General features: G+C 54.9%; 1 protein-coding gene across 3 annotated transcripts in view; it reads right to left on the bottom strand.

Annotated features, from left to right (window-relative positions):
• PPARGC1B (PPARG coactivator 1 beta) overlaps positions 1–5,652 on the bottom strand; it is a 62,894-nt gene extending 57,242 nt beyond the window's left edge. For all 3 annotated transcript variants that reach the window (XR_009959905.1, XM_062587528.1, XM_062587529.1), the window contains exon 1: positions 5,569–5,652. Coding sequence is in view for 2 of the 3 variants with exons in the window: in XM_062587528.1 (XP_062443512.1) it covers positions 5,569–5,652 (84 nt within the window). In the remaining variant the exon portion in view is untranslated. The remainder of the gene's footprint in view (positions 1–5,568) is intronic.
• Positions 5,653–11,618: the final 5,966 nt, after the last annotated feature.

Below are 11,618 nucleotides of genomic sequence, written 5' to 3' on the forward strand. Positions count from 1 at the left end.
AAGACCCCCCGCCAAGGATTTTTCCATCTCCTACAGAGCCAAGGCTAAACAGGGAGATCTCTAGCTTTTATTTTTTCCTTATCTTAATTCTAAAGTGAACCAGTTTAATGTAAGAGTATTGATAGCAGCAGCAGCTCAAACCCAGTAGCCTTCTGCCTGCAGAGGTGAACGGAAATGGAGCAGGAGTAGGGACGGGGCTGATAAGACTACGAGCAGAGCCAGATCTGTGCAAAGTCCTTGGCATTTCTTGGAACTTCCCATTATAAAAACAATAAATAAATAATAATTTGTGTGATCTCATGGCCAGAGCTCAGAAAAAGTGCTGAAAAGCAGAACAGCCTTGTGATAAGCTAATTGGGCAGACTATTACCTGGTGCCCATGGCACGGTGGCACTGCTGTCCCTGAAAGTAGGTCAGTTTACCTCACCTGACCATCTGCGCCATTAACTTTAACCTTTAGTCTTTGGCTCATTACTACGAGCAGAGGCAGTTTAAAGCGTATTCTTCCAGACACTCACAAGGTGGGAGTTTGCCAGTTTGCAGGTGATGGGAACCATCTTTCTAGACCTAGTTTCAAAGGAGAGGTGCTGGCCACCTGGGGTGCTAGTGTGGGGCTCACCGTCCCCTCTGCCTGCACAGGCAGCCGAGACCAACCGCTTGCCACGCTTCCACCGAGGGCTGTGGCGAGGACGAGGTGCTGCCGGCCGGGGACCTGCCGCTGCCAGCCCGCCTGCTTGAGCACCAGCTCCAGGGCTTAGGAAATTCCCCCTCTGCTAAATCACCTCATTCCACCCAACAATCACGAGAAATATAAGCCTGCACAGTGTTGCCATGGAGCAGGTCTAAGCCACGTGGACGGAGGCCTGAAGTGGATTCCTCCGATAAATGCATTTACCCACTGGGGTCCTCGCGGCACCTCCGTGTCCCCCAGCCCCACGGATGGGCGGGCTCCTCTCGCCTGGCCACGGCCGTCCCAGCGGCAACCAGGGACCGCACGTGTCGCGGCCCCAGCAGAGCCGTAGGGCTGGGGACAGCCCTCTGCAGGGACCCAGCCGCCGTCCCTGCTCCCGCGCGCCCCCGGCGCGAGCTCTGCCGCGGCCGTGGGAGAAGCGCAGCGTTTGGGAGCCGTGCGGGCTCCCGTGCCTCGGCGCTAGCCGGCAGCAGAACAACTGGCGGCCCGGCACGCCGATATCCAGGAGCCGAGCGGAGGGAGCGCGCGGCGTCCGCTCGCCAGCCCTGACCCGGCTCGCAGGCAGCCCCAGCGGCCCACGGGGGCACAGGCACCCTCTGCTCCAAGGCAGGACAGGGCTGGGGGAAAGGACGGGCTTCCTCAGGTCCCGGGGCATTTTTCATCGGACAACTGACAGCACTTTAAGTGCCAGAGCAAGCTGAGTTTCTAACTACAAAGAGGCTTTTGACATTGGAAAGGTTAATGTGGGAGATAAATCAGTCTCCTTCACAAAGCTTCCTTTGCTAGAGGCGGGAGGTTAAGACCTTAATTATTCACCTGTTGGAGGGACGCCTTTCCATTACGGCACGAAGCAGGGAAGGGATGTGGAAGCACAGCTGAGAAAAGCCTCGCCGCAGCAGAGCCACCGGGGCCTGCCGCGACGGGGAGCACGAGGAGACGTGTTGGAAAGCGCAGGACCTGGAAGCAGGCAGCTCCGCGCAGAGGCTCTCTACGGGGCCAGATTTCGGGCTTGTCCTCCTCCCCCCAGCCCGCAGCTGCTCCCTCCCTCCGCTCCTAGCGGCTGCTATCTCCCAACGGCAGCGGGCAAACCCAGCAGCACGCTGCGCTCTCAATCGCTCACATCCACCGCCGCGGCACAAGCAGCCGCCGGGATCCCAAGCAGCCGCCGCAGAGCATCCACCCGCCGCGTCGCGAGGCACCGGCGTGGCGGCTGCTAACCGCCAGGCTCAGCAGTAACGACTGAATCGCCTTCCCGCGTGGCCTGCACCCACTACACATGCGCCTCGCTTCCCCGGAGCAGGCGAGGAAGCTCTGCAACCTCGGCGGTGCAGCGAGCCTCCGACCCAAATTGCAGCAATGCAGCTAAGCTCGCAAAAGAGACGCTTTGCGCAGGCCCTCGGGCTGTCTTGGAAGTCCAGGCCCCAGTACAAAAATCTTCTTTGAGAGAAGAGCCGCTCATAACAAAGCGGAATATTGGTCCACTCAGTGGGGACTATCAGAAATTATGGATGCGTCCCCAGTTCATTATTGACAATAACAATTCACCTGACATACTGCTCCTCAACTAAGGGCTTCGGCGAGCCCTCTCCACTCATCAGTGGATTAAGCTGTTAGAGGGAGGCTGAGAAGTTAAAGAGAGAATATCTTATTTCAGTTCCTGTGATCTTTAAGCATCTCTCCAAGAAGCAGCCTCATTTCTTCCCTCCCCCCCCCCAAGCACTTTGTTTGGAGTATTTCAACAAATCGAAACCAGAAGAGTCAAACTGCTCCTCACGCTTCCAGGGATGCCAAGGGGACTCCCTAGGCCCTCCGCAGTGCTCTCAGTAGAGCCCGAATGGCTGGCACAAACCAGCTACGAGCAGCTTTGAGTTGCAGAGAGTTGCACAAAATGGATTAAGTGAGCCCAGGAATCACACATTTTGAGTCACTGTAAAATAAACCCACATTTTTTTATAAAAAGAAAAAGGAGGGGGCAGGAGAAAGGTGCATATCAAGTGAAAAATCCTGAATTTTTTCTGTAGCAATGCAGTTACCACGTGAATCATGACTGTCCTCAATATGTAAATAGAGGTTAGCAGGCATCCTCAGCACAATCCCATATAATTAAGAGACCAGTGCAAATGTTCATGTTAAACCTTCACCACGCATCTCCAGGAGCCTTCTTGAGGATTCCTCCACTGGGGAGGACGGGATCAGCTGGCACCCACATGCATCTAACTGTGCCTTTCTGTAAGCCTGCTGCAAAAGGAAAGATAAGGGAGAAGCATGCGGAGAGAGGAGGAAAGATAGTGGGGAAGAGCCGGAGTTCTTCAAGATTTCCACAAAGGAAATGGTAATATTCATGATCTCATGGCCTCCTGACATTGTAGCCTCTTAGGATAATCTGATCCTGTGCTGGAACACTTGGGACTTTGCGGAAGCAGCTTTCAGGCTTCATTGAGAAGTCAGTAACCCAGTTGTAAGCAGAGGCTAGTACAGTAGTAATGGGGAGAAACGTCAGAGGCAAGCTTGGGACCCGCCTCCCGTTTATAGTTAAAAAGAAAGCATGTGACAGCAGCCAGGGCTGGAGCCTTCACTGCAGTTTTATCAGAGGTTAAGGTACAAGCACAACACACTTACAACTTCAATCATTTCTTAAGCAAATGCATGCAAATCATAGCTGGAGGATCTTTCTTCCCCCCTCCCCTTTTTTTTCTTTTCTTCTTCTTCTTCTTTTTTTTTTTTTTTTTTTTTTTCTTTACCAGCCCTTAACTCTTCTGTGCACGTGGGGGACAGAGGAAATGCAATTATCCAGAGCAACCTCCATGCCATAAAACAAACACAGGCTGCATAGGACTTCTAAGGAAACCTAGAGCAGTCTGCAAACATGTATTTGCTGCTCTTAACATTATACACCCAGCAGACGTCAGACTAGCACTAACTCTATGCATGTGCATACGGCATTCCCTCTAATGTAGTACATATATGGGAGAGGGAGAGAAAGAGAGGGGACAAACATAGCAAACCTTATTTCAAGAGATGCCATAAAAATGGTCTTATTTCACCACAGGCCATTTCATAGTCCCAAATTTTGCAGGGGGTGCTCACAACATGGTGGATTTGCACCTGAGAAGGCTGACAGTTCTGAGGATTTTCTGCTTTTCCGTTAACAGTCCCCTTTCAGAATAAGATTGAAATGTCAAATGCCAACACAAAGAATTCAAGTGAAACAACTCTTCAGATGTGTGCTGCAATCATACAAGCTTTTCACTTCATATCAAACACTCAGGGACCATGCATGTTATCACCAGGACGCAGAGCCAGGAACTTTCACCTGCCTAGAGAGTAAAGAAGCTGGTGGGAACTGCAGCCTTTCTGCAATACTTTGTAGGGATGACATCCCACAGAATCAGCCTGCTATTCTCTAACCAGTAATTTCTCTCCAGTAATAATAAATCCTTCCACATCAGAAAACACGAACCGCTTACAAAATCTTCTCGGCCCACTTCTCACCTCTCCTGACCCTTCTTCTGGAATCAACCTGTCAACAGCTCTTAGTTAACAACTAAAGTTGCCACCTCCCCCTACTCTGCCCCCAGCAAACTGACCGTGTGCTATGCCAGGCTAGAGGGCTCTAGAGCCGGTGTGTGCAAGGAGAGGCACTGGTACTACATCAATCTAGCTGGTGGCAAGATCTGCCTGGTTCTGTCTGGCACATGCACCAGGGGCAAATCTGATTTACCGAGTCTTGAGGTCTTACTTGTTTGGGACCCAAACAGCAGGATTAATCCCCCCTACTTTCCCCCTCCACACACACACACACACACACTCACACACTCCCGGTGTTTGCAATCCCAAAGCTAAATCGGTGAGAGAGCAAGGGCTGGGATGAACATGTTAGCTTCAAAATTGAAGCTCTTTTGTAATCTGCGGTTATGAAAGTGAAGGGCTGGAGGGATGATATGTAACTACAGAAAACTCTTCCCACTTGCACCAGGCTCATCAATCCGACTGCGAAATGCGTGGTTGTGCTCCAGATCAGTCACGGCTCTTGCTACTGCCCAGCTCATTGTATAGTCTCTCTCTTCCACCCCCCAAAATGGAAAAGCATGCAAGCCCTATAGCCAGCACGACTCGCTCTCGTGATTGTGCAGGAGCTGCCAAGGAGCCTTAATCTGATTTTAATATCCAGCTCCGTCCAAAAGGGAGCCGATCCAGATTTTGGAGTTGCTTATTTGCAGCACGAAGACCCCTGTCCCTCCCTCCCCCATCCCTCCCTCCCGCCATCCCCCAGATCCCAGCCCGTATGCGTGTAACTGACGCTCGGCATGACTCATCCCACAGCCGGCTCCTATCTGCCCCCACCGCGCAGCCCCCCGCGGCTCCCTGCGGAGCGCCGCGCGTAGGGGCCGCCGCTGCCGCTGCCCCGCGCCCGGCGCCGCCGCGCCGGCAGCGCCGCCCGCCGCCAGCCCCCGCGCCGCGCCGCGGAGGGGAGCGGAGCGGAGCGGAGCGCCTGCCGCCAGCCCGGCGCGGCGGCAGGGCAGCAGCCCGCCCGCCCGCGGCCCCAGCGCCGCCGCGGCCCCGCAGTGCCGGTGCCCGGGAGTCCACGTGCGAGTGGTGCTGAAAGCGGCGCCGGGGCCGCGGCTGCTGCCGGGGCCGCGGCTGCCGCCCGCCGCGGAGCGCGGAGCGCCCACTGCAGCGGCGGCCGCCGGCGAGCCCGGCGCCTGCGCTGCCCCCCGCGCGCTGCCCCCGCGCCCCCCGCGCGCCCGCGCAGCGAGCGGGCCGCCCCCCGGCCGGGAGGGCGCCGGCGCCGCCGGCGGGCAGGGGCTGCGGGCTGCCCTCGTGGGCGGCGCGGCGCCGGCGGGGGCTGCGCGGCGCGGCCGGCCCCGCCGCCCTACCTGGCTGTCAGCGAGGTAGTTGAAGACGAAGGAGGAGAGATCCTCGTCGAGCAGGGCGCTGCAGTCCGGCCCCGGCTCCGCCATCTTCCACCTCCGGCTCCGGCTCAGGCGGCAGCGAGCATGCAGCAGGCGCGGCGGCGGGGAGCCGGGCGGCCGGCGGGGCGGAGCCGGCAGCAGCCCCCGCCCGCCGGCTGCGGGAGCCGCGCCGCGCCGCGCCGCGCCGGAGGAGGGGCGGCCGCGGGCCCCGCGCCCGCCCGGCCGCGGGCGGCCCCTCCGCGCGGCGCCTCTCCGTGGCCCTCCGTGCGCGGGGCGGCCCCGCAGGCGGGAGCACGCTTCCCTTGCGCCAGCCCGGGCGGGTTAGCCGCGCCGGCAGAGCGGAGGCTGCCGCCAGGTAACCGGCCGGGCTGCAGCGCTGGCCCCTCGGAGAAGCCCTCTGGACCTCCCCGGGCTGGTTCGCGGCAATAAACGCTGCGCCCGGCGCTAAGGTGGAAGGATTGGCCTGTAAAACCGGGGACGCCGGGCTCCCGTGGCGCTTCAAGCACTGCCATGAGCCTGTCAGCAATCTCTGGATTGCACCTTATTGACATATAAATCCTGACAGCCACTGGATTTGCTGAGCCGGGTACATTGAACTGATCTTTATAGCTGTAAGATCAGCCTTGGATATACAGGAACAAGGTCAGGTGACTGAAAGTGAAAAGTAGACAGGAGCAAGAGGTCTTCAGATTTTCTTTATTTCCATTTAAGTGCTGTTCTGTCTGTTACAGGAAGCATCTTGATGTCATATGCATCATTTTCTCTCTCAGGTTTTGAAGCACACACTAAAAGCCCTTTCAGAAATAATTAATGACCAGACCAAAATCTCATGAATGTTCTATTTACCTACCTTGAGAAATTACACAGGAGAGCAGGGCTTGGCAATGCAGGCTGAGTTAGCTGATACACAATCACCCAAGTGGCAACACCTGCAGACAAATGGGTCCAGATCCTCATATCCCATCGGATGGGCCTGTAGGATACTTAGGTGCATAAACGGCTGGTGGAGGAAGGAAATACAGAGTGATCTAGGTGGACAGCTTTCTTGTGTGCTCTCAGGGATGAACAGGAGTTGCTTTCTGTTGTAACCCTCCAGCACTAAATTCTTACTGCTGATGAACTTTGTCTTGCTTTTGTTTCAAAGGGTGGGCTGTCCCCAGCCCCTCTTCAGACACCCATTGCCTCCCTTCGGTTCAGCACATGCTCACTGTTCTGTGCAGCAACACTGGATTTTCACAGTGACTCTGAGCCTGGCAAGCAAAGGAAGATGTCAGCAGACAGTATATGTTATATCATATGGCTGATGAGAGCAGGGAGCAGGGGCAGCCTGCCCACTGCGAGGCAGAGACAGCATGAGGGAACCTGCCACCAACTCTTTCTCGTTGCTGTAGTACTTTATTACTAATTACTGTTATGAAGTAGGTTAACAGTTATGCAAGGCACTTTCCAAGCTGAGTTGCCAGTGGTAAAATTTCTCTTTCCTTAGGTGGGATGTTTGGGCCCAGAAATTCTGCATTCAGCATTCACATCTATTACTCATAACAAGCATGGCAGAAAGTGGCAGGGCTCCTTGTTGCATTTCAAAGACAGGAAGGGCCCAGAGAAGGAAATTGCCTTGCTCTGGGGCACATGCAATTACTTGCAGGCCAAGACTCTAATTCCCAGTTGACTCTATTGCCCAGTGATCTGGAGTGTGTTTCCCCCAGTCCCTCCTTGCAAATGATACATGTAGTGAACTCCAGAGAAAGAGAGGAAGCTAACTGTAAACAGAGGGGACATTTGCCCTGTCAGGGGGAAACGCAAGACTAGAAGACCTCATAGTAAAAACAGTCTTTCAGGAGGAATTTGTTGCACAAAAATTGAGATTCTTCTTCAAGTAACTTGTGATTTCCTATATACAGGTGGTACTCTGATAGGAAATAAACATTCATGGGGATTACTTGCCTGAATTTTTTTCTTTAATCAAGCCTGCTTAGTCTTATAGTTCAGAAATCCCTCTTCTTGTGTGAGTGTGCGCGCAGGTGAATTTCCCCTCTCTTTCCTTTCCACCAGGCAGGGTGAACACTTTTATCACTGCTCAGGTGCAACACAATCATCAGCTGGCATTGAGCGGCCCGGCCACAGGGCTGCCTGTCCGGCTGCAGGGGCCCACTGCGTGGCAGGGGCCGAGGTGCGAGAGGAGCACTGGGAAAGCAAAGCACGGCTGATTCTCTAGCGCTGGCTGATTTCTCCTCTGAGCAGAGCCAGTCAAGGGCATCTTCCAGCCAGGTTGACAGAATTAAGCAGGGGTATCCATGCTGGGCTGCCCTTGTGTTAAGAAGCAGCCAGAGATCAGCAGAGCTGATGGAGAGAGATGGGGGCATCTCTGAGAGCCGGACTCACTGCTGGTTCTGTCCCTGAGTTTCAATGGGATCCTGCAGGACGAAGTACAGTTGCTCACGTGGCTGCAAGTCAGTGCTAACATGCTCCCAGCCCTGCTCCTGACTGCTCTGGACTTTTGGACAGTGCAAGTATTTTTCCGTGCCTTTTCTTCTTCGTCTATAAAATGGAGATCACAATACGTCCCAGAGCTGTTGGGGGGATTGACTGAATAAAGTTCATAAAGGACTTTGGAAGCACCAGGAGGAAGGCAAAAGAGGACAGGATGTTATAGCTGGCATTATTTCCATCTCCTTAAAAGCCAGTCATGTGGCAGTCTTAGAAATACCCGACGTGGGTATAGAGCATGTCAGCTCCACAGCACGTTGATGCAATGGTGCGAATGGGATATTGTATACCCCCCCACACGCAGCTCTCTGTGTCTGTATATAGAGAGCGACTGAGCAGTTTCACTGTTAACTAGTTGCTCATGACTTTCTTTCCAAATCAAAACCTGAGTTACGCAAGCAGAAGAGCTGACAGCACTGGAGTCTCTATTGTTTTCTCTATTTATGTAATCAAAGAGGTGTCAGCCACAGTGCTGCAGAGACAAACCCCCAGCTAGGGTAGATAGGCCTTTCTCCTGCTGTTGTGTCCTTCCGCCCAAAGCAGTTTCTCTGCACCCCAGAGAAAGGAGACTTTCCATTCCACAACGCTTGTCGGAGTTACACACCCACAGCACCGATGAGGAAGAGCTGAGCGAGCCCTTTGCTGGGAAAGGCTTGTTGCTTTTTCTGCTTGTCACAAGATAAGGCAACTAAATTTCCTGATTTAACCGAAACAGAGGCACGAGGCTGAGGCCACTTACGGTGCCAGGAGCCTTGGGGCCCTCCTTGCAGGGTGGCCCCGGGCCGCGTGCTGGGGCACGCTGCCCCCGCGCCCGCAGCCCTCGGTGCCACCGCTCTGCGCCAAGCCCCTGCCCTGGCATCACGTCATGTCGCGGTCAGGCGTGATAACCGAGCCCTCTCCGGCATTTAACCGGCTTTGCAGCCAGCTGCCGTGGTGCAATGCTGGGCCCGGAGGGGCTGAGGATAGTATTACCAAGGTAAAATATAACAGGAAAAGTCTGCAAATGCCCTTTCCAAACGGCAGAGAGTGAGTAAAGTCATTAGGCCAGCGGTCAGGAGGGGACAGGGTTTGAACGTACCCTTAGCCTACCAAAGGCCAAATGTGGGACACCGACAGGAGCCAATGAAAATCAGTTGAGCTGGAGACACCCAGCGCTATGTAAACTCCCGCCTTTGGTTTCATGTTTCAGCTGCCTCTGTTTGTGGATTTGAAAGTGTTGTAAGGACCGGAGCATGCGCAGAGTGAAAGGCAGGAGCGAATGGGTCTCGCTGGGTTTGGAGTAACCGCATCCTCAGCCGCGCATGGGTCTCCGCCGGCCCCCCGGGGTTTGACACTCTCCCTTGTCATTAAAATTACCATGGTGAATGCAGCCCCAGGGCAAATTTGCAGACCTTCCTGCCAAGGCTACTGGAACTCCTGCCTGGGTGGACTGTCTCGCTTGTGGACTGTCTTGCTTGTGGATGGCAGGGGAAGGAGGCTCCACGCTTGGGGCCGTCCTTGCACACGGCAGGGTAAACTGGGAACCAGCTGAAGGGGGACATGCTCCTGAAGCTCTTCCAAAATCCTTCCTTAAAAATAATCTTCATTCAGGTGGGGTGCTAACTGGAGGCACTGCTCCCCATGGAGCAGACAGTGGTTAGTAATGTCGTGGCCTTGGGCTCACTGAGTTTCTCCATTTGGCTCCTTTCTGCCGGAAGGGAGCCCCAAAGCTCCGCTCAGCACTCAGGTTAACATTGTCCTTCACGGGCAGGTGTGAAGTGCAAGGGATCTAGCAGGACTTTTTCTGTGTGCTTTATCTGTCAGATAGCTCCTGACCAGCCGTGGGCACCTGAGAGCTCCACATCTTCCTTCCTTGTTCAAGAGATGAAGTATCCGCAATGCTTAATGATCAGGGAGGAGTGAATTCCCATGAAACAAATGGGACAATTTGCACCACTTGGTCCCTCACTCCCTACCTACTTCCTAGGTAGAAACTATACCCACGGTTCATGTTGCTCATGTTCACTTTACCAAGAGGCTGAGGAAATAGCCTGTTAGGTTGGAAGAAACCTGGGAAACAAGAGAATAGCTTCAGAGGACAAGTGGATGCCATCCTGGGATCCTGGCTGTGAGCTTTGGCTTGTCCTGCGATTTGTGCAGTGGTTGTGCTCGCTCTGAAGTTGCTGTTCCAGCTCATAAACTCAGACTGTGCTCCAGCCCTAGCGGTGTCGGAGGGGCACGATCGGTGAGTGACACTCCACCGTGCTGGCAGAGCCCCTCGTGCAGACACACTTGGGCTCCACATCTGCCTGTGCCATGGCAGAGACCCCCTCCAGCTGCTCTCTCCCTGGGAGTGACCTGCGTGCCCAAAACATTTACACAGAGCCAGCTGGGGCAACTGGGCAACCTCGGTAGGTTTTGCCTCGTGAATTAGGCAGAGCTCCTATGATCTGCACTGCGAGCAGTAACCCTGCGCCCAGCCTGGCTGCATGCGAAGGAGGGGTCTCTCCCTGCCCCATGCCGCTGGGTTGAGTCTGCTGCAAGGCCTTTTCCCTGGAGCAGAGACAGGCGCTTGCTGCTGTGACCCCAGCAGAGGAGCCCATGGCCAGCACTGACGGTGTGCTTCGGGTGAGATGTGGACAAGTGGGGTGATGTTGTACAGGACCACGGCTATGCTAATTTTGCAGCTTACCCTTCTCCGAAACTGCACCCCAGCACAAACTATAGCGCTAAATTCGTGCAGGTATTATAGAGAAACCCATGAGGAAAGAAATGTGGTGGTAAAGGGATTAAGAAGCGGGTTGTAGATTAGCTATTAGAACAGATGGGAATTTCCTGAAGCAGGGAGCAGCATGCAGACAGAGCAGAGGAGGTAGGAAAGGCTCTTGTGCGATGGCTCATGCTGCCCGCTAGCTGTGTGGGCCGAGCAAGGAGCCCAGGGTGCCCGTTGACTCCTTATGGCGTTTTTAGTGACTCATATTTGCCTGCGGGAAGAAACAAACAACAGCTGAAGCAGGCTGCTCTGCTCCCGGGCGCTCCGGAGCTGGCCTCCCAGCGCGAGCACGCGCCTCCGCATCACATGCCGCCGCGGGGACCGGTGTGCCACTGTGATAACCGTGATAAGCTTGGCAAGAAAAAGTCCTCACTCAGAGATTCTGCTGCTCTGTAAGCCTGTCTTACATCCTGATGCAGAGACCCACACCGTCCCCTTCCTGTTTTGCCTGGAGGTCAGAGATGTGCCTCCCTGCAAGCAGCACTTGCTGCTTCGAAGGCAGTCTGGAGTGCTAACGCTCGGAAGCGATTTGCTTGCAGGGACCAAAGAGAGCTGTGCCGTATGGCATGTGTCCCTCACAGTTACGCTCTCGCTGTGGCTGAACTCTGCTTCCCTGCTGCACTGTGCAACTGCTGCCTCTTACACGCTGCTTACGGTGGCTGTCAAATCCCATCGATGTCACCTCACTGTCCCCTTGTCGGCCTGCCTGCATCATCTTTCCTTGCTGGGCTGCCTCTGGCCCTAGCAGCAGTTCCTGGCATCCCTTCGCTGCAGG

The sequence above is a fragment of the Rhea pennata genome, chromosome 14 (assembly GCF_028389875.1).
Source record: "Rhea pennata isolate bPtePen1 chromosome 14, bPtePen1.pri, whole genome shotgun sequence".
Classification (NCBI taxonomy): Eukaryota; Metazoa; Chordata; class Aves; order Rheiformes; family Rheidae; genus Rhea; species Rhea pennata.